We start from the raw sequence: 23447 nt of genomic DNA on the forward strand, positions 1-23447 counted from the left end.
CAGGTGCTCTCAGCAGCTGCCAGAAGCTCCATGTCAATTTCAACTCTGGAAACTAACATCAAATTTCTATTGCGATGGTATCACGCACCACAAAGATTACACCAAATATATCCAAATGTTTCTGATAAGTGCTGGAGAGGATGTGGATCTAGGGGTTCCCTTTTACACATATAATGGGACTGTCAGACCAGTCAATCATATTGGGATACCATACATTTGATAACAGAAAAACTACTTTACTGCTCAATGCCCAGTGATCTTTCTGCTAAATGGCGAAAATAAGATACCATGGGGCATATTTATCAAGCTCAATACGGAGCTTGATGCCCCGTGTTTAAATACCGCTGCTCCATAACCTGTCCTCCTGCTCTGAGGATCCACAGAAATCACCAGAAGTCAACCCGATCGAATACGTTCGGGTTGATTGACACTAACTGCTAGCGTCTGATTGGCTGCAAATCTGCAGGGGGCGGCATTGCACCAGCAGTTCGCAAGAACTGCTGGTGCAATAATAAATGCTGAGAGCGTATGCTGTCAGCATTTATCGATGTGCAGCAGACATGATCCGCTATATCGGATCATGTCCGCTCGCACAATCATAAATTTGCCCCCATGCTTATTCTGTTATGCCCTATTCAGAGTTTTAATTAATTCCACCAAAACAATAATACCCAGATATTGAGAAAAAAAAACACACACAATCCCCAGGACCCATAGAATGGATTGGTCTAGTCAGTTACACTTTGAAGCTAGAGCAAATAACATATGTTTTTAGAGGCAAGAGAGATTTATTTGCAAATATACAATTCTTTTGGGTTTAAAAACAAGCCCTTTCTCTATTACCATTTATAGTTTACACAGTGTAATCTGATAACATTATTACGGTCATGACTGTACCTGGGGATCCGTCCAACGAACGTTAAACATTATACATCACATACCCAACTTCCTGCATCTTTAAATTTTACCAGTAGTGCCTATCTATAATTTACGACATCACTCCTTTTACAAGAACTCAGCTTTTAACTTTTATAGCATTAACAAATCCTTAGTGCCATTAACGGGCTCAACCACATATTCATGTCCTAACTGAATTCATTTCAATCCGTAAAATAACATGAGACAGACTGTCTAATGATATTATTGGTATTTTATTAGTTTGTATTTTTGTATTTACACATCTATGTCATTGTATTGTTTAAAATGCAATAACATATTTTCTGTGCACAACTAAACATTTTAAATTTTAATATCAAAGTGCTTACTGACCACTTTAAGCATTTTTTTAGGGAATTCAATTTAAAATACAATGTCCCTTTTAGTTTCTTTAGCCTTACCTGGCTAGTGCAGATCCAATAACAAACGCAGAGTGTTCTATTAATACAGGTTCGGTACTATTTAAGCTATTAATAAGAAGCTGAAGACCTCCTGATTTGAACAAATTTTGAGCATTATCCACCTAAAAGTGAAAAAAGTAATAAAGAGAAAAGTTGTGTATTTAAACTGCAAGTATTACTACTCAGTAGATAAATATTAGATAGAAAATAAAACAAGGTAATCATAACAGCTCATTAGAAATGTATTTTGAAAAAGCACATTATTAAAAGGGACAAAATTATTTTGTATCTATACAAAGTACATATCAACAATACAACAATACATTGCAAAAGACCTGCATATAAAATAAATATTTTAAAAGCATTTAGCAGTATTTTTTAGCACATTTTCCATTGTTTTATAGTTCAGATAATTATCCTTTCAAAAAGCCTCTTTTTTATTATTTATCTCATCTCCTCTGCTGTAGCCAGTTAGGAAAATGTTAATGATCTCCTTCACTGATCAAACATTCACTTAAATATGTCAGGAAACAAGTTTCTGTAGCTTAAAGTGTGCACTTGAACTTGTCCCAGAAATTGTAATAAAAAAAACAATTGTCAAACTTAAAGCAGCATAAAAGTGTAAAGAGAAAATTATATATTGTGTTAGGACATATTATTATTGCACCGTTACTTGCATGTAACTATTTATTTAATCTATGGAAAGTTCTCTTCAGAGCAGCAATGCTCTACTGAGAGCTAGCTGAACATATTTGGTGAACCAATGACAAGAGGCATGTGTGTGTATCAACCAATCACCTGCTAGCTCCCTGTAGTAGTGCATTGGTACTTCTGAGCCTACCTAGGTATGCTTTTCAATAAAGGATTTCAAAAGAAAAAAAATTTAATTTGAAAACAGAGATAAATTGAAAATAAATCCTATAAAAATGATAATATAAGAGGGTTCTCTTAAAAACCTACTAATATTATGAAAGTGTAAACTTTGTAAAAAAAAAAACAATATTTATGCTTACCACAGCAAATCTGTTAAATATCACCTCCCTTCCCTCCCACCCCAGTCATTCGACCGAAGTAAAGGAGAGAAAGGAAGCAACAAGGGGCAGAGGTGTCTGAAGTTTATAACATATCAAAAACCTGTCTTAAGAACAGGGCGGGTCATGGACTCATCGTGTCAAGAAAGAACTAAATTTATCAGGTAAGCATAAATTTTGTTTTCTTTCTAATGACACAATGAGTCCACGGATCATCTAATTACTATTGGGAATCAATACCCAAGCTAGAGTACACATGATAAGGAAGGGACAAGACAAAGAACCTAAATGTAAGGCACGACAGCTTGAAGAACCTTTCTCCCAAAAGCGGCCTCAGCCAAGGCAAAAGTGTCAAATTTATAGAATTTTGAAAAAGTGTTAAGAGAGAACCAAGTTGCAGCCTTGCAAATCTGTTCCACAGAAGCTTCATTTTTGAATGCCCAGGAAGTGGAAACAACCCTCGTAGAATGAGCCGTAACTCTCTCAGGAGGCTGCTATCCAGCAGTTTCATAGGCAAAGCGAATGATACTCTTCAGTCATAAAGAAAGAGAAGTAGCCATAGCTTTCTGATCCTTACGACTAAGATTCCAGGGAGGAGTAACTGGTTTGAATACAAGCCTGGGCCTGACCAAGGCCTGATAATTATGTAACAAAATAGGCATGGCAGATATTTAACCCTCTAGGGAACTTGCCGATAAACCCTTCTCCAACCTACTTGGAGAAAGGACAGAATTCTAGTAATCCAAACTCTACTCCAAGAGTAGATGGTCTTTTTCTGTGTACATACCCCAGAAAATAAACTTAGCACTTACCATAGAAATCTGCTCGGCAGTAAGGCAGCTCACCAAGGTTGAGAGGTCCTCTCCCTCACATAGACCTGTGGAAAAAAACGATAAAGTCTGAGTAATCTTATTCAGACTTTCAGTATTATGGCAGCATTAGATATATGGGAGGCGCAGTTAGAATTATGTCCTACAAGTTCCCATTGCTTTAAAGCCACCACTGCTCTACTGAAGAGACTGATGTGGACTACAGCTACACCCTATCAGAACAAATAACACAAGCTTGTGTTATTTAATCAAACAAAAAATAATAAACTCTTGATTAAAGAATCTTTTCAAACACCTTCCACTTCCTTGCTCTAACGTAGGCAAAGAGAATGACTGGGGTGGGAGGGAAGGGAGGTGATATTTAACAGCTTTGCTGTGGTGCTTTTTGCCGCCTCCTGCTGGGCAGGAGTTATATTCCCAATAGTAATTAGATGATCCGTGGACTCATCGTGTCATTAGAAAGAAATAAAAATCAATATTGTAATCAATAAAAAAATGTAAATCAATAAATAAAAAATAGTCCAAACTCCAATGCAAAATGTAACCTGGATCCAATAATAGAGGGTTCACAATAACTTCCATTCAGTTGGAGTACTGTAATATGCCAGGGCTGCACTTTTCTATATTTGAGTACTGTAACTCAATGTCCGTCACTAAAATAAAACCTATGAAAAGGGGCGCCACAGATTATTATTTGTTTTTTTAGACCAAGGATTGTGTCCGTTTGTTTTTATTAAAGTTTAAGATCTCTTAATACAATTTGGAAGTGGAAGCTTTATTTAAATTGTGAGGGGGTAGGGTAATGAGGGGGGGAAGCTACACTACAGAAAAAAATACTTTTTTTTATTTATTTTATTTAAAATAAGTATAAATTGAGGCAAACTGGGTACTGGCCCTGGTTGTTAAGGGGGTAAACTTTTTATAGGGGAAGTTTAAGTGTACCTTTTTTTTTTTTTTTTTTTTAATCTATCTGTGAAAACATCCTTGCCTTAGTAATGCTTCTATTACAATGGTATGCCACTGGGATGAACTGTTTTTTTAATGACAATTCCAATGAACATCCAATAAGTGTGTGTGTCATATGACACTCTTGAAGTCCAGCCATTTGAAAGGCCTTATGAAGCCTATGTAGAGAGCAGGTGGGACTGCTCTCTATGTCACAGCCCAGCCAAAAGCGGAAATGAAGGGGAGAGGAGAAACAGTAGGATTAAAAATCTTTTATTATCAAATATCTATATACACTAAAAAAAAAGAATTATGTGCTTTTGCTTGTAAACCAATATATTTTTAATTGCAACATTCAAAAAGTCTAAAGTTTACCATCACTTTAAAGGGACAGTAATGTCTAAATTAAACTTTCTTGATTCAGATAGGGCAAGTAATTTTAAACAACTTTGCACCTTACTTTTATCATCAAATTTGCTTTGTTTTCTTGGTATTACTAGTTGAAAGCTAAACCTAGGTAGGCTCATATGTTAATTTATAAGCCCTTGAAGGCCATCTCTTATCTGAATGCATTCAATAGTTTTTCAACGCTAGAGGGCATCAGTTAATGTGGGCCATATAGATAACAGCGTGAAGTTATTTAACCCCTTAATGACCACAGCACTTTTTCATTTTCTGTCCGTTTGGGACCAAGGCTATTTTTACATTTTTGCGGTGTTTGTGTTTAGCTGTAATTTTCCTCTTGCTCATTTACTGTACCCACACATATTATATACCGTTTTTCTCGCCATTAAATGGACTTTCCAAAGATACCATTATTTTCATCATATCTTATAATTTATTATAAAAAAATGTATAAAATATGAGAAAAAAATGGAAAAAACACACTTTTTCTAACTTTGACCCCCAAAATCTGTTACACATCTACAACCACCAAAAAACACCCATGCTAAATATTTTCTAAATTTTGTCCTGAGTTTAGAAATACCCAATGTTTACATGTTCTTTACTTTTTTGCAAGTTATAGGGCCATAAATACAAGTAGCACTTTGCTATTTCCAAACCATTTTATTCAAGATTAGTGCTAGTTACATTGGGACACTGATATCTTTCAGGAATCCCTGAATATCCCTTGACATGTATATATTTTTTTTTAGAAGACATCCCAAAGTATTGATCTAGGCCCATTTTGGTATATTTCATGCCACCATTTCACCGCCAAATGCGATCAAATACAAAAAATCGTTCACTTTTTCACAAACTTTCGGTTTCTCACTGAAATTATTTACAAACAGCTTGTGCAATTATGGTACAAATGGTTGTAAATTTTTCTCTGGGATCCCCTTTGTTCAGAAATAGCAGACATATATGGCTTTGGCATTGCTTTTTGGTAATTAGAAGGCCGCTAAATGCGCATCACATGTATTATGGCTAGCAGTGAAGGGGTTAATTAGGTAGCTTGTAGGGAGCTTGCAGGGTTAATTTTAGCTTTAGTGTAGAGCTTAGCCTCCCACCTGAAACATCAGACCCCCTGATCCCTCCCAAACAGCTCTCTTCCCTCCCCCACCCCACAATTGTCCCCGCCATCTTAAGTACTGGCAGAAACTGCCAGTACTAAAATAAAAGCTATATTTGGGCTTTTTTTTTTTTTTTAAAGAAAAGGCATATTTACATATGCTGCTCTGTAGACCCCCTTTAGCCCCCAACCTGACTGATCCCCCACCAAACAGCTCTCTAACTCTCCCCCTCTGTCTTAATGGCCGCCATCTTGGGTACTGGCAGCTGTCTGCCAGTACCCAGTTTAGAATAAAATTGATGATATTTTTTTAATTTTTCCCCTTTTCTGTAGTGTAGCTCCCTGCCCCACCAAAGACCAACCCCCCACCCCCTCCTAGATACCTTCGATTTATATTTTTCAAATTAAAATACCCCTTTCTCAAACTTTTATACACTTTTATATTTTCTGTAGTGTAGCGTTCCCACCCGCTCCCGCCCCGTGCACGCGCCCGCCCGCCGCGCCCGTGCGCGCCCCCATCGGCCCTGCCCCCGATCCCGCCCCCCCCCTCTACATTACCCGGCCCATCGATGGCCGCCCACCCGCCTCCCAAGTCGGCTCCCACCCACCAACGATACCGGCCATCGATGTCCGGTGCAGAGAGGGCCACAGAGTGTCTCTCTCTGCATCGGATGGCCATCTAGAGTTATTGCAGGATGCCTCCATATCGAGGCATCACTGCAATAACCGGAAAGCAGCTGGAAGCGAGCAGGATCGCTTCCAGCTGCTTTCCACACCGAGGACGTGCAGGGTACGTCCTCAGGCGTTAACTGCCTTTTTTTTGAGGACGTACCCTGCACGTCCTCGGTCGTTAAGGGGTTAAAGCGATAGTAAATCCTAGCTTTTTTAAAAAGCTAGGCTTTACCAGTGCAACAAATAAAGGGGACTTTCAGTCATGTAGAATAATATACTTCATGCTGAAAGTTCCTTTATTTGTCTGCAGCGTTCACCGCCCTGAGCACCTCAGGTAGCCCACGGTAGAACGCTATTTTATCACTGAGGTGATTTTAGCCAATAGCATGCTAGCTATCCAGCATAATGCAAGCTGACCTGCACAGCTATTGGCTACGAGGTAAAAAAACGTCACCTCACTGAAAGCTTCAGACAAATAAAGGAACTTTCAGCATGAAGTATTTTATACTATATGACTGAAAGTCCCCTTTAATTGTTCCTCTGGTAAATCCTAGAGTTTAAAAAATTATAGAATTTACTATCACTTTAAGAAATGCAAGTCTGTCAAAAGATCTGAGATAAAGGGGCAGTCTGCAGAAGCTTAGATACAAGGTAATCACAGAGGTAACAAGTATATTAATATAACAGTGTTGGTTATGTAAAACTGGGGAATGGTAAATACAGGGATTATCCATCTTTTTAAACAATAATATTTTGGTGTTTACTGTCCCTTTAAAATGTAATAAAAAAAAATAATTGCATGGCAAAAAATGAAGAGTTGCCAAGCAAATATGTATTCAGCAGTATTTAGTAATCACTAAATAAAATCAAACTGAACGTTTAAAAATTAAACACATAGGCATCTGGTATACGAAATATAATGAAGAATATGGTTTGTTATTAAAAGTAGCACAGTTACAAGAATTGTGTAAATTAAATTACAATAACATTATTTGCTGGGGCATCATATTTCCGCAAATGTAAAAAAACATATTCCCTGTTTTAATCCCAATGTGTTTCTAAATACAGAGTAATCAATTGTATTGTACTTTTTCATCTTGCGTGCCTAAAAGATTTGCCCTTAATCAACAGCCTAGTAACTAACACTGTAAATATCACATCTTAGAATTTACAATACATACTAAAAAGACAATCAGTTCCAATATATTATTCAGTCACAATCAACCTTTAAATTGACTTATTGTCCCCTTGTTTAAATCTACCTGTCTGATTCCTTTCAAAACTAAATACTTCTTTTATATCAAAAACAAATAAATGTACACAGAATATCCTGTGCTAACATTTATATTGTATTAATCTGATCTGCCATAAATAGGAATTGTAAATAAATATAGACAACCTCCTGGTCCACCAAAAAATTCAGCTTAAAGAGACATATAACTAACTTTTTTTTTGACAGAGCATACCATTTTTAACAATTTTCCAATTTACTTCTATCAAATTTGCTGCATTCTCATCATATCCTATGTTGAGGGTGCAGCATTACTCTACTGGGGGTTAGCTGAACACATCTGGTGAGCCAATGAGAACAGCCATATATGTGCATCCGCCAATTAGCTTTTAAGTCTTCCTAGGTATGCTTTTCATTAAAGGATACTAAGAGAAAGGAGCAAATTAGATAATAGAAGTGAATTGGAAAGTTGTATAAAATGTAATGCTCTATCTGAATCAGGAAAGAAAAATTATTATTTCATGTCCCTTTAAAGAAGTTTATTTTTTTTTTTTAACGCAAACATTTTTTTATTGAGAAAAAGATAACAAATTCCATGACATATTTAGCATATATATATAAAGTGTGACATGACAATTCTTGTTATACAGAGAATGCGGTACAATCATGATGAACCATTTCACTCATACAGGTCCACCATTACGCACATAGTAGATCATATTATTGCCATAGTATTATTCGTCATGGTTGGGGGAAGACCCCGTATATTTCTATTTAAGAAAACAAAAATTGCAAAACATTTTCTCTTATTTGTGTTCCCTTATAGTAAGATATTAAGAGTGAAACAGAAAAAGGATAACAAAGAGTAGAAAAAAGAAGGGGAAAAAAATCTCCCATTCAATAGGGAGAGGAGTGAAAGGTCAAGAACATGTGTCACTAGTGGGCATCAACCCGTCTCGCCACTCTCTCTGTCTGTGTAGTCTCCGTTACCTGTATGCTACGTCTATTCTTCATTCGTTGTGTATCTATCCAAATTATCCAATCATCCCAAATCTGGAGGAACTCTATTCTAGTATCAAGTAAGGTGGAGGAAATGTCTGCCATTTGATAATAATACTTAATTTTATTTATTATGAGGTTGAAGCTAGGTACCGAAGACTTCCAGAACCTTGCAATTGTGGTCTTGACAGCTGTGCAGATCATTCCCACCAACTTTGAATTAGCTTTGGTAAGGCCCTCAATTGGGAAGTGCAGCACAGCCTGTTCCCTATTTAGAGTAATTTGTCTATTTAGTATCTCAGTCAGGAGATTTTTGGTTTGTGACCAAATCCTCTGCACCTCCGTACAAGACCACCACATATGTGTGTAGGAGCCGACATCTGCACAGCCTCTATAGCAATGCTTGGGGGTTTTATCTGTCCATTGTGTTCTGCTGGGATGTAGGTACCACCTATATGCCACTTTAATATAGCTTTCTTTCAAATTGGCGCTGATAGAACATGCCTGACCCTTTTTTAGAATTTCAGACCATTCTAGAGGCTCTTTTACAAACTGGCCCTCCTCTTCCCATTTTTCTCTAAAATTTAATTTGTCTCCTGTGCTATTAGTATTTAGTAAGCTGTATAGAATCGATATAGCTCCCTTAGTTCTGTTTGCTTATAGGCATAGCTTTTCGAAGGGGGTAAGTTAAGTGTGTGAAGGTGGTCTACCTATCTCCCTGATCCTAGATTTCAGCTGCATATAGTGTAGCCAGGAGCCCGGTATTATCGGTTGGATAGAATTATATTTCTCAAAAGAAATGGTATTAGAATTTATCAAAATATCAGCTATTCGGTAAAGTCCCTTGTTAGCCCAAATACTGCTTATTGCTTTTGGAATCTGAACAGACGACAAGGTTAGCGGCGTAGCTATAGATCTAGCTGTATGTAGTTTGAATCGTCCCTGCAGAGTATCCCATATCTTAATAGTATGTGCTATGGAAAGGTAAGTGGACCAATTCAATGGTCTATCTCGTTTGGGTGTCCACAGAATCTGATAAATTGGATATAGTCGTACCATATCACTCTCTAATTTTACCCACATTATGTCATCCTCTCTAATATTCCAGAGCGAGGTTTGTGCTAACCTAGCTGCCCAAAAATACTTTTGTAGGTCGGGCACTCCCAATCCTCCTCGTTCCCTACTTTGTAACAATGTTTTTCTGTTAATTCTAGCCTTTTTATTGGCCCAAACAAACCTTGTCACACACCTTTGCATATCATTTATATCCTCTTGAGAGACGATAAAAGGTAATGCTCTAAACAGATAGAGTAACTTAGGCAATATTATCATTTTTGTAATTACTATTTTGCCATAAAAAGATACTTTATAAGTGGACCAAGTTGCCATTTCCCTTTAAGATGTGCAAACATTTTTTTATAATTTAGTTTATATAAGTGGTCTAGGTTATTTGGTATGGCAATGCCTAGGTATGTAATGCTAGAGGAAGCCCATTTAAAATAAAAATTTATCGCAAGTAGTTTTTTTGTTACATCTGGAAGATGAGTCTCTAGTGCCTCGCATTTGTCATTGTTTATCCTATATCCAGATAGTCTCCCAAAGTCTGACAGTAATTTATAAAGTGGGGGAAGGGACAACATAGGTTTTGTGATAGTCAATATTACATCATCAGCGAATAATGCAAGTTTGTGTACCGTGTCGCCAATTTGAATTCCTGTGATGTCTTTTTTATTTCTAATGGTCGCTGCTAACGGCTCTATACAAAGGGCAAAAAGTAATGGGGAGAGGGGACACCCCTGTCGTGTTCCATTTCGAATCTTAATTGATTTGGATTGGTAACCCGATAGTCTGATAAAAGCTGACGGGGTCGTATATAATGCTTGAATTGCCTTTAAGAAGTTTCCATTTATCCCAAACTGCTGCAATGTTAAAAACATGTAGTCCCAAAGGATCCTATCGAACGCCTTCTCTGCGTCCAACGACAGGAACAGAGAAGGCGTTCTCTCTTTATTTGCATAGTCAAATAAGTCAATTATCTTCCTAACATTATCGGGGGCCTCCCTCCCTTTTATGAAGCCGACTTGATCGGGGTTAACCAGACTGGTCAGCAACGGGTTTAACCTATTGGCCAGTATTTTAGTGAAAAGCTTGAGGTCTAGGTTTATTAAAGAGATAGGCCTATAGTTTTTACAATGAAATTTGTCTTTACCCGGTTTAGGCACCACACAGATTCTTGCCGATAAAAGGTCTGGCGGGACAAAACCTCCCTGTAGTATATAGTTAAAGGATTCAACTAAATGTGGGACTAAGTCTATGGAAAACTTCTTATAGAATCCCCCCGAATACCCATCTGGACCTGGAGCTTTGTTACTTTTAATTTGTTTGATTGCAATCATAACTTCCCTAGGCGAAATTGGGGCGTCTAATTGGCTTGCGTGGTCCTCGTCTAACTGAGGAATATTACTTTCCGCTAAAAAGGTTTTAATTTGTGTGACTCTAGTTTTAGACTCATCTGTCTGAAGATTATATAAGTATTGGTAAAAATCAGCAAAGGCGTTGGCTATTTGTGGAGGATCGTTAAGGAGATGCCCCTCTTGAGTTTGCAGTTGGGGAACAGAGGAGGTACGAGTTATATTTCTAATTTTCCTAGCCAACATTCGATCAGGCTTGTTTGCGTATATGAAGTATTGCGCATCTATTATTCTCAAAGAAGATAAAGCCTCCTCATTTAATATAGCGTCTATTTCAGCTTTTTAGCTATGATTGCTTTAGCACCAGCTTCTGTTCTATTATGTATGTGGGTCTTCTGAAGTTTATCTAGTTCTAATTTTTTCTGTCGGATATCTTTTTTCTTATTGGTTAAAAGGGCCTTTTCTCTAATAAGTATACCCCTGAGGTACGATTTGAAAGCCCCCAAGCATATAATGGATTTTCTGTGGAACTCTTATTTATTTGCCAGTATTCTTTTATAGATCTGATCAATTTTTGGGAGATAACTTCGTCCTTTAATAAATGCATATCTAGCGTCCGATTTCTTTGTCTTGAGGGGTCAAAGAACCCCCTCAAAGAGACATCAACAATAGAGTGGTCCGACCAGGATGTTTGTGATATATTTGTGTCTATCAATAAAGGGCATAGAATTTGGCTAATAAAGATATAATCAATCCTAGAGTATGATTGGTGTGCAGCTGAATAATAGGTAAAACCTCTCATTGATCTATTACATATACGCCATACATCTATTAAGTTATGGTCTAAAATTAAGTCGCTTAAAATTTTTGAGGAGGTTTTGTGCGGTGCTGGGGACCTATCTACTTGATAGTTTATTGTGAGGTTAAAATCCCCTCCGAGGACTATCTTGTATTTCTTCCATGAGGTTAGTATTTTACTAATCTTAGCTATAAACCTTCCCTGATCCTCATTGGGAGCATAAATGTTACCTAAGATTATAGGGCTACCTTGAATCCTACCTTTCAAGATGAGAAATTTCCCCCCCGGTCCCTAATCACTTCCTCCTCCTGAAATCCCAGGGTGGCTCGTATTAAGATAGAAACCCCTCCTTTCTTTTTAGCTCCTACTGCATGGTATTGAGTTGGGAAAGCTGCATCCCAATATTTTGGGGTAGTAACACTAGTAAACTGTGTTTCTTGAAGCATAATCACCTGCGCGTTTAACGCCTTGTACTCTGCTATAGCTTTTTTCCTTTTTATATGTGAGGAGACCCCTCACATTGTGTGATATTATTTTAAAAGACATTGTTTAATTTGTATGTAGACTAATGTGATATAGCGTACTTAACTGTGTTCCTCTGCTGGTGTCGACCATATTCTTACCAGTTTTAGCGTGGATGCTAACCTTTGTGTCTCTGTCAGTAATCTCAAGCCAGGATAACCCACCAGTGACCATGGGAGAAGAGAGACGGAAAGAGAAAAGAAGAGAAGTAAAAGTAAAGAAAGAGAAAAAAACAATCAATTGTATCTGTAAGTGATACATAACCAACATTAATTTAGAACAGCTCTCCCGTATCGGGGGTGCACTTCCTTATACAATACATTCACATGAGTAATTAAACAAGTAAATCTTATCCTAACCATATAGTACATCTAATCTGTCTCATAGCCTTTTGATATGCTAACATTCAAATGACAGCAGTAATATTGTCGAGCTCCGCTCCGTATTAGATGTTGAACACCTTTTTTGTAATTGAAGTCATTGTTATTTTATCCACTATAATGTCCATAACTTTTCTAAATAATTTTGTGGAGCTGCAGCTAACCAACGGGTAATGATTTCTTACTTTTTTCTTAATAACATTAAACACAACCTTAACTTTTCATTTCACTGTAATATTTCTTTAGGTCTCTGATATCCCAAAAGGTTCAGTTTGGGTGTATCAACATAGAACTTCCCTTAATCAGGCATACCCTGTCGGGGGGAGCTCTGCAAGTATTGATCAGCTGAGTTCTTTAATCATATTTAACCAAGATCAACATTTTCAGCTAGCTGAGATCGCTTTCTTGGAGTTTGTGGTCTTGTTTCCCTCTCCCAGATCTGCTGAGTTCTTTTCTTGGGAGCTCTTTGAGGCAATGGTAGGGCTGTTTCTTCCATTGGTATTTTCATTTGCTTCACCATTTTTATACCTTCCTCTAGGTTAATACAGGAGTATGAGGTATTATGATGTGTACAGATAAGTCGGAAGGGAAATGACCATCTATATTTCACCTTGGCTTTCTGCAGGGCCTCAACCACTGGCTTTAGATCTCTGCGCTTCTTTAAAGTAGTTGGTGATAGATCCGAATAGAACTGTAGCTTGTGACCTTCAAATTCAAATAGTGGAAGCTTTCTTGAGGCCTGTACTATTTTCTCTTTAGTCGAGAAGTAGTGAAACTTGATTATGACGTCTCTGGAAGCATTAGGGTTTTGGGGCTTATTTAAGGCTCTGTGAGCTCTGTCCATCAATAAGAGATTCTCCTCTATGTCAGGTAGCATTTTCCTGAAAATAGTAGGTAACACTTCTTGAAGGTTATCAAATGTTTCTGGTAGATTACGGATCCTAATATTAGATCTTCGAGACCTATTCTCCAGGTCTTCAATTTGGGACTCTAACGTTGAGATCTGTTTTTCCTGTTCTGACATAGTGGAGTGAACTTCCGTCAGGTCTTCTATCACTTCATCTACTTTGTCCTCTATTACTGAGGTTCTGTTGCCAATACTCAGAATGTCTGATTTTAATTCTGCTATTGCTGATCTCAATTCCTTCTGGAATACCTCTCTTATTTGCCCTACCAGGGTAGTAGAGGGAATACCCATTTGATCTACTGAGGAGTCGTCTGACATGTTATACTGATCCACAACTGAGGACATGGCCACCTGGTTTGTAGCTTTACAATTCTTCTTGGCTTGGGCCCTTGATAAGCAGTCTTTGACTGTTTGATGTTTTCCTTCTATAGTATTTCGGATTCTGGCTCAGGAACAAGTCGTAACAAACTCTACAGTATGCTTGTTTTATATGGTTTCTTATTGATATCCTAACTATCATACGAGCATATTTTAGTATGCCAGCTCTATTTTAGTTGCTCTTTTTTGTTCTTGGTATTTACTTGTTAGCAAACATTTTGCACCTCCCCCGACAGGAGTAGCTATTCAAAAATCATTTTTCTTAAATTATTGGTTAAGAAAAGCAACAGGGTTCTCTCTTTCCAGAACACTTTTCCACTTTTGTGCCTCAATCCCTAAGTTACTGTTGCTATGGGAGATTAAGAAAGGGCTCATGTTCCAGACAAATATTTATGTGAGAGTACTGTTGCTAGAAAAAAATGAAACATTCACATCATATCATAGCAAATATGTAATTCAATCCAATAAATGCCCTAAAAAGGAGAGAAGTATTTGCATCATGTCACCTCCACTCTCAACAATCTGCCTCTTAGCTCGGGGAAAGGGGATACGACACTGAGGAAGGGAAAAAGGGAAGTGGGAGTGACCAGCCCAGATTGACTGGGCCGGAAAGGGAGAGCCCTGAGGTCTTGTCACTATACTAAGCACTTATATAGGTTACTACTGAGATACTGTTTACGACAATGACCTGTGAGAAGTGAATAGTTAGAAAAGCAACTAAAGCATTAAATCAGATCAGCACTTCACTTATAAACAAATACTTCAATGCACATATGTTGTGACAGCAGCACAAATATAGAAAGGTGGGGTAAAGAGCCTGAGAGGGGAAAAATGCAAGTTAACCCACAAAGAAGAAAAAAAAAAGAACAAGGAAAAAGAAAGAAAAAAGAAAAAAAAAAGGAAAAAAAGAAAAGGGGAAAAAAGAAACACTACACCCTGAGTGCAGAGTCAGGGACAATCTGAGCTGTCGCAGCAGCCTTGTTTAGATATAGTGAACTCCTGGGGATTCAGTTAGGAGATTTAAAAATGAAGGGTATATGATTTTTAGCTATCAGCAGGATATTGCAGACTGTTAATCTCCACTATGGATTTACAGTTCTGGACAGTCTAGCATTTTTTCCCAAGAAAATGAAGTTAGAGTGGATTTTGGTTTATGTAAGTTCCTGGGATAAAGGTCTCAGAGGGAAACAAAGCCCCCCAAAAAATAAGCACAGCAAGCTCCTGCAGGTCCCTCCGTGACACAGAGGGAATGGGCTTTATAGAGTCCTTAATTTGGCTAGGACCCACTTTCTCCTCTTCCTTCTCCCCCACCCTGTATTTATCTTTTTTTGCTTTTCCCCTGTTTCCTTTGTGCAACTTTAGCAAGCAGAGTTCCTTTTTGTGCTTTTATTCCCCTCAGTCTTAATGTGTTTGTCTGCGTCTGAATAAAATGGCAGTTTTTCGCGCCAAATCAGTTCTTTGTTAATAGAGTTTTTACAGCCCCTTTTTTTGTGCCCCTGGCCCCTTTTTATGATGGCCTGTTAGGTAATGTCTTATGTTAAGGGCAAAGCACACTCTCCGTCAGCCTTTGCTCTCTTTATGTGTCCTTGTGAAATAGGCCGCAGCCCTTACCTCCAGCGCCGCGCTCCGATGGTAACTCAAGCTGCGCCTCTCACGATCACCCACTTCAGATGCTGCCTCCAAGTCCGGAGCGGAGCCCCGACCCTCCGGACTTGAACACAGGAGCGCTGTCGGCAAGGCGGGTGTAGGTGGTGATGATCGCTGCTCCGTAAGTCAAAGATGGCTACTGCCGCTCCTATCACCGGCAGCAGGTTGCAACATCCCCTGATATTCTCTCCGGGTACTTATGAATGACTCTAGGAGTCTCTCCAGAGGCTGCCCTTCTCCACTACCACGGTCAGTGGAAAGGTTGCCCCTTAGAAACAAGGTTAATTATTGGGTATATTAAGACCAGTCTCAGAGCTCAGGAAAGATGCATCCGTTCAGCTCTGGAGTTAGCTCCGCCTCTAAAGAAGTTTATTTTTACGTGATGTGTTGAGAAACAGCTAACAACTGTGAAGTTGTATCTGACAATACAAAGAGGGAAGCTCGATTAAAACTCTGAAATAATGACAGCAGAAGTAGTGATAGTTAATATGGTGGAATGTAAAACACACTGCACCCAGTATTATTTAGTGTAGTTGTAAATAACATGTATTAATCCTTTGATATTTTTACAGAAATGACTTCCATCCTTCCTATACAGTGATATGTATTAAAAAGAGGTGGGGTTCTAAGACACGGAAGCTAAGTTGTGAAAATGCAATACAGTTGGGAACATTTAATAAAAACTTCTAATGTACTATGTCTCAAGAAGAGCAAATGGGCATCAAACTGACCCTATGGCAGTTATTTTTTCTTATTGTTTTTAAGTGAAATTGATCTAAAAGTGCAAAATAGATGATCTAATGTATTATATGCAAGGTGGTTAAACACACAATTAAAGTAACAGTGTACAGTAAAATGTTTCTTCCCTTTAATATGTTTCTGGTAATCCATTTGGCCTGATGCAGTGTATTACATTGTTTACAAATAGTTCCTTAAGCTTTATTTTTTCATCGAAAATTACTTTTTTTTTTTTTTATGCGGTATTGACCCTAATGATGCCCCTTTTTATAATTTAATAACAGAACATACAAGCGTCAACAATGTGAAGTAGATCCACTTATGGGACCTGGAAAATAGAAGACAGAACTCTCAGGAATAAGGATTCTCAGTATGGATCATATAAAGCAGAAACCAAGTGTTAGGTAGTTGTAACCGTCATAATACAACAATGTAAGGGATATTAGTTTCGTATACGGGAATCAGCTGAAGGACAATGCATGGTTATAGGGGGTGGGAGTACCCCGGAGAACTGTCGCCAGGGGGTTGGGGCCAGGGGAAGGGCTGGAGAGAGGGGAAGGGAGTGGAGGGCCGATGGGGTGCTCAGGCCACCAGGATCCCAGCCCAGTCTCAGAGCTACACATCCATCCGGTCATCCGTCAGGGCACCGGGACCGCCGGGTCTCCTAAACTCCTCCCATACCAACCATATAGAACAGTAGAAATCATAGCGGCCTTCAACCCTTAGTGCGTATTCCTCCATTTTTTGGATATAATCCAAAGACTCAAGGACTGGGGTAAGCGTAACAGGGGCTTGTTTCATCCACTGTCTAGCTATAGTTAGTTTTGCTGACAAGAGGATGATAACACCTAGAAGACGGGATGGTTTTGGGAGGTCTTGCAGACCAAGATGGAAGAGCGCCATACCTCCTTAGAGATCGTCGATGAGGCCCAGTTTCTGGAGTAGCCCAGCCACCTAGTTCCAAATATGCTTCAGTTTGGGGCATTCCCACCAGATGTGAAGGTGAGTACCTCGTTGGGCGCAGCCTCTCCAACAGTCCGCCGACCGGGAGGGATATGCAGCCTGGTCGGAACCCAGTGCCACCTAAGTAGGATTTTAAGGTACAGTTCAAACGTGTTGGAGCAGCGCACCGCTGCACCGACATCCTGGAGTGCACGTTGCCATTTACCGTCCGGTCCCTCCACCCCCAGATCTCTCTCCCAGTCCTCTGTGGACCGAGTTTTTATGAAGTGAGGGGAGTCTAGAAGAATCTTGTAGTGGAACGATAGAGAGCCTCGTAGAGGCCTACCTGTCAACCATCTCCGCTCCCATTTAGTGAGAGCTCTCACATTAGCCCTCTGGAATCCCCAGGATAGGAGAAGCGAAACCAGACAGAGGCATTCAAACTGTAATTCTCTGGGAAAACTGTCCGTCGGATAGTTTTGGGGCGGGATAGCCAGGGCGTCTCCCCTGTACAGATCCGAGAATAGTCTGATCTCTAAGGCTTCCCACTTCATGGAGTGGGATTCAGGAAGGCAATGTAGTAAAGCCTTGACAGAGTGTATAGGGGAGGGATGCGGGGGCAACCAAGCCGAGAGGGCGGAGCTCTCTCCAGAGTTTCAGACAGATCTTGACTATGCGGCAGTGTATTCCGCTCAGTACCTCTGCATGATCAGGGATCCATATGAGATTGGCTAAGTCCACTCCAGCGGGCAACGAGCCCTATTCTATTTGGTACCTCGCGGAGCAATCCTTCACCCCCCAAGCAGCAATATGTGAAAGCATGGCAGCCTTATAGTATAATGAAATATTTGGCATTGACATGCCTCCGCATCTTTTTGGTTTTTGTAATTGGGTCAGGGGAAGCCGCACATGACGTCCTTTCCATATGTATTTCGTAAAGATAGATTGAAAATGGTAGAGGAGATACGCCGGGACCAGGACCGGGAGCAGGAATAGATAGATCAGCTTTGGGAGGAGGAGCATCTTTACAGCCGCGACCCTACCAGTCCAAGAGACCTCCGGGACCTTCCAACTAGAGACTGTCTGTTGGAGCTCCTTGAGCAGAGACCCGTAATTTGCGGTCACTATTCTCTTAGGATCGTGGGAGAGTACCACCCCCAGATGTTTCAGTCCTTCTGTTGACCATTTAAATGGGTAGGAACCTCTCAGGGTCTCCAGAGTGGTTTCCGGTAGGCCAATAGCGTAGGCCTCAGTCTTAGTATAGTTGAGTTTGTAATATGTTAGATTAGCGAATTCGGTCAAGATCCCGAACAGCTCAGGAAGCGACTCCTCCGGGTCCGCCAGGAAGATCATCAAGTCATCAGCGAAGAGCGCTAGGACCTGCGGGTTATCATGCAACACTAAGGGTTGGATAGAGGGGGTCGCCTGGAGTCTTGTCGCTAGCGGTTCCATTATTAGAGCAAAAAGGAGTGGTGACAGATTACACCCCTGTCTCATGCCATTCTTGATCTCAAAGGCTCTAGAGACAAACCGTAATCCTCTCACTCTAGCAGATGGGCCTGAGTATAAAGCCATTACTGCCGTGATAAAAGCGGGTGGAAATCCGACAGAGCGCAGGACCTCAACCATGTATTCCCACCGGTCCCTGTCAAATGCTTTCTCAGCATCTAATGACAGGGTGACCAGTGGGACTCCAAGCGCAGCTGTTTCGAAAAAGATGTTCAGCAAGCGTCTGGTGTTGTCTGAGCCCTGCCATCCCGGGGTAAATCCCACCTGATCCTGGTGGATCAAAACCGTGAGGATTTTATTTAGCCTTGAGGCTAGTATTTTTGCGTATAATTTTACGCAAAAATTTCAATCTCCATTGATGAGAGATATTGGGCGGTAGCTCTCACAAAGCTCAGGGTTTTTCCCTGGCTTGGGTATAGTTATGATTGATGCCTCTAGGAATTCTTGGGGGAAGCTACCAGTGTCCATGGCCTCACCAAACACACGGGCAAGAAGAGGACATAGTTGGGTCACAAATTTTTTATAAAATAAGGCATCAAAGCTCTGGGGATTTAAGTGCTTTCAGACTCTTAATCGTTTTCTCAATCTCCTCCACAGTGATGGGGGCAATGAGTTGATCCCCCATACTTTCCGGGACCTGTGGTAAGTGGAGCTTGTCAAGGAACTCAGGGATAGCATGCGCTGGCGCATAGTGAATGCAGGGGTCAGCAGATATCTGATATAGCCCTCTGTAGTAGTCAGCAAAAACATCTCCTATATCGCTAGGAGAGTAGAATTTCTTATCGTCTTTTGTAACGTAGGCTATCTTATTAGGTAAGGTTCTTTGTTGGAGTTTGTGGGCCAAGAGCCGGTCCGCCCTGTCCCCTTTGTGGTAATATCTCTGTTTCAAGAGATAGAGTCCCCTCTGAACCCTCTCCAGTTCACAAGCCTCGATCTGTTTTTTGAGGGACTGGACTTTCCTAACTAGGGAATCTGTTCTAGTCTTTCTAAGCTGGGTTCTGTAGATAGAGTAGTCGTGATATAGTTGGGCTAAACTGGCCCCTTTTCGTTTTCTGACCTCTGAGGATTTTTGCATAAAGAGTCCGCGGAGGTAGGCCTTAAGCGCCGCCCATAGAGTCAGCGCAGATGTGGATCCTGTATCGTTTACACTCAAAAACCCCTCTATCTCCCGTATCCAGAGTGGAATCTGGGGGTCCGTGAGGAGATATTCTGGTAGGCGCCAAGAGAGCCCACCCTCCCCGGAGGAAGAAAAAGTGATATCTACAACTACTGCGTCGTGGTCCGACCATACACAAGGTACAATCCTGGCCACAGCCACCGTCTGCAACGTCCATGAGTGACAAAAAAAGTAATCTAGCCGAGAAAAGGACTGGGAGGGAGACGAATAACAGGTATAGTCGTCTACATCAGGGTGTAGGGCCCTCCAGATGTCATGGTATGCGTGCTGTGAGACAACGCTTCTAAAGAGATGAGAGTAATGATCCTCTCCTCGATGTGGAGGACCCTTCCATTGTAATTTTCTATCCCTGCGCGGGTCCCACACCAGGTTACAGTCGCCACCTATAATAACATGGCCCTGTTTAAGTCTGCCGACCTTACTCAGCAGGTTACTGAGGAAGCGGGTCTGGTTGACATTAGGAGAATACAGGGCAACCAACGTGACCAAAATGTTGTCCAACCGACAGACACAAATGATGTAGCGGCCGGAGGGGTCTGATTCAAGGTAGATGGGCTCATAGGAGATATGCCTACCAATTAGGACAGTAACTCCTCTGGCTTTTTTGTGAAACGTTGAGGACAGGCAAACCAGGAAATCTCTGGGATGGAACATGGCGGCCCGAGACCCCATCCAGTGGGTCTCCTGTATGTACACAATGTCAAGGCGTTGGGTTTTCAGAAATTTAAGAAGTAAACTCCTCTTTGTAGGGGAATTCAGGCCTCTGACGTTCAGCATGCCCACTCTCATTGTGGGAAAAAAAAAAAAAAAAAGGGGGAAAGGAGGAGGTTAGGTAAAAACAGTGGGAGCTAGGGGAGGGGTACTCACTAGGTTCCGCTAGGTTCTCCGGGCTGGGCAGAGGCTACTACACTCTGCCAAATAGGGAGTGTGGAGGACAGAATAAGAATCCCTAACTACACCAAAAATACAACCCCTGAAGGGGGGAGGGAAGGGAGGCAGCAGAGGAGAGGAGAACTCGGAGGCTCCCCTCCATCGCCGGCGTGTAATGTATAATCACTAATCATCTTATATGAGGAGCTGTGGCCAGGTAGTCCTAAGGGGGAAATGGGAGAAAGGAGAGCAGGAAAAGGCTTCGGAGGGGAGGAGGGAGGAGGGCAAAGGGTCTAGGCTGATGTTGGGGGAGCAATGCACTTATGTTATACCTCCGGGTCTTAGGTAGCTGGAAACGATGGGGGGTCTAAAGGTTTCTGAGGGCCCGTGACATCAGGCAGATTATGCAATTTTTAAAGGGAAGGTAGTTACATGCATTCAAACATGCAACTGCAGTTGTAATACATAACCTGCGAGAACATCAGGGAGTAATGGGTAGTGGGCAAGCCCGAGGCGGGCATAGAGTGAGAGTATCTAAAGGGAAAAGAGGGGGAGTGCAGGTCTTGAAGGTCATGCTGGGGGTGAGTTCAGGAAATGGAGAGGCAGACAGCCGAGGTAGGGTATGGAGAAAGATGGGTGGGAGAGGCAGCAATGGCTGCAGGAGGGCGTTTGAAAGGGGAGAGCTGGAGGGAGTAGGAAAGGGAAGAATAGAGGGGTAGAGAAGGGGGTTAGGTGTGTGACATGAGGTTCCATCTCTCCTGGAGAGAAAGGAGGAAAGAGGGGGGGGGAAGGTAGTTCAATAGTGAGAGGGCATTAGAGCCAAGAAAGGTATTGGGAAGAGCGGGCTGCAGGCAAAGGGGAGAGCAGAGGGGAGGGTGATGGAGATGGGGAGAGATGCGAGGGGAACACATAGTCATTAGAAGTACCTCTATGCAAACCATTAACCTAGAATCCTAGGTGAAATATTGTACAAATCCAACAGTGCAAGTTAAACTCAGAGAAACATCAACAAAAAGAAACAAAGAGAAAAACAAACAGTAAAAAACAAAAAAAAAAAAACAACAACAAAAAAAAAGTATGTTCTCAACATTTAGACATTATTCGAATGACAGGTCCCTTCCCCAGCCCCACTCGTAAGGGGAAACTTCCCTAAAGTCTAGAGTGACGTGTGGGGAGAGGCAGCAGCTTAGGTAGCTGTAAACGGTGGGGGGGTCTATAGATTTCTGAGGGCCCGTGGCATCAGGCAGGTCATGTAATTTTTAAAGGGTAGGTAGGTACATGTACTCAAAACATGCAACTGCAATTGTAGTACATAACCTGCAAGAACACCAGGAAATAATGGGTAGTGGGCGAGCCCGAGGCGGGCATAGAGTGAGAGTATCTGAAGGGGAAGGAGGGGGAGTGCAGATCTCGAAGGTCATGCTGGGGGTGAGTTCAGGAAATGGAGAGGCAGACAGATAGGGCAGGGTACGGAGAAAGATGGGAAAGGAAGCAATGGCTGCAGGAGGGTGCATAAGGGGGGAGAGAGGGAGGAGTGGGAAGGGAAGAATAGAGGAAGAGAGAAGGGGGTTAGGTGGGTGACATGAGGTTCCATCCTTCCTGGGAAGGAAAGAGGTATGAGGAGAAGGAAGGTAGTTCAATAGTGAGAGGGCATCAGAGCCAAGAAAGGTAATGGGAAGAGCGGGCTGCAGGGCAAGAGGAAGAGCAGAGGGGAAGGTGATGGAGATGAGGAGAGGTGTGAGGGGAACACATAATCATTAGGAGTACCTCTATGCAAACCATTAACCTAGAATCCTAGGTAAAATATTACACAAAACTAACAGTGCAAGTTAAACTCAGGTAAACATTAAAAAAAAAAACAAAGAAAAAGAAAAAACATTATGTTCTCAACAATTTGACATTATTTGAATGACGGGTCACTTCCTCAGCCCCCCTCGTAAGGGGAACCTTCCCTAAAGTCTAGAGTGGTGTGTGGAGAAAGGCGGCAGAATTGTGAAGGTGGTAAGAATGAAGGGGAGAGGGAATGGAGTAGATGGGTGAGGGGGGGGGATGTCAGGACCCGGTGGAAAGGGTGGCTGGGGAAAAAGGAGGTGGTAGGGAAACGGGGAAGGTCAGAGCCAGGGAAGGAAGTGGGAAGATGGGTTAGGGGAGAGGGGGGAGTGGAAGGAAAGATGGTAGAGATGAGGAAAGATGGGGAGAGAGAACATAATCATCAGGAGCACCACTGTGTAGAACATTAACTTGGAGTCATAGGTGAGGTATTATACATGACTAATAGTGTAAATTCAACTCAATTAGACAGTAAACAGTTAGCATAAACTAGATAGTCTTTCAAAAGTACATTACCAGTTCCCTGGTTATCTCCAGATCTCAGGAGCAGTCCCAGTCCTTATAAAGAAATGGACCACTCGGGGCAGACCATATCTCAATCTTCTGGAGGAGTGAGAACCAAATTTACAAAACGCAAACAACTTATGGTGGGGGAAAGAAGAAAAAGAACATGGGACAGGGAGTGATATGTATAGGAGGGCTTATCAGCTGTTCACTTCCAAATCTTCAGCACCATCTTGATGCCAGAAAGTGACACAGTCCTCACAGGAGCTGGA

The 23447-nt window shown here is 41.2% G+C and overlaps 1 protein-coding gene across 3 annotated transcripts in view; it reads right to left on the reverse strand.

Moving 5' to 3' along the window:
- SIL1 (SIL1 nucleotide exchange factor) overlaps positions 1–23447 on the reverse strand; it is a 330998-nt gene that overhangs the window by 79841 nt on the left and 227710 nt on the right. For all 3 annotated transcript variants that reach the window (XM_053718549.1, XM_053718550.1, XM_053718548.1), the window contains one exon: positions 1338–1459. In XM_053718549.1, the coding sequence (XP_053574524.1) occupies positions 1338–1459 (122 nt within the window). The remainder of the gene's footprint in view (positions 1–1337; positions 1460–23447) is intronic.

Source organism: Bombina bombina, chromosome 6, assembly GCF_027579735.1.
Source record: "Bombina bombina isolate aBomBom1 chromosome 6, aBomBom1.pri, whole genome shotgun sequence".
Lineage (NCBI taxonomy): Eukaryota > Metazoa > Chordata > Amphibia > Anura > Bombinatoridae > Bombina > Bombina bombina.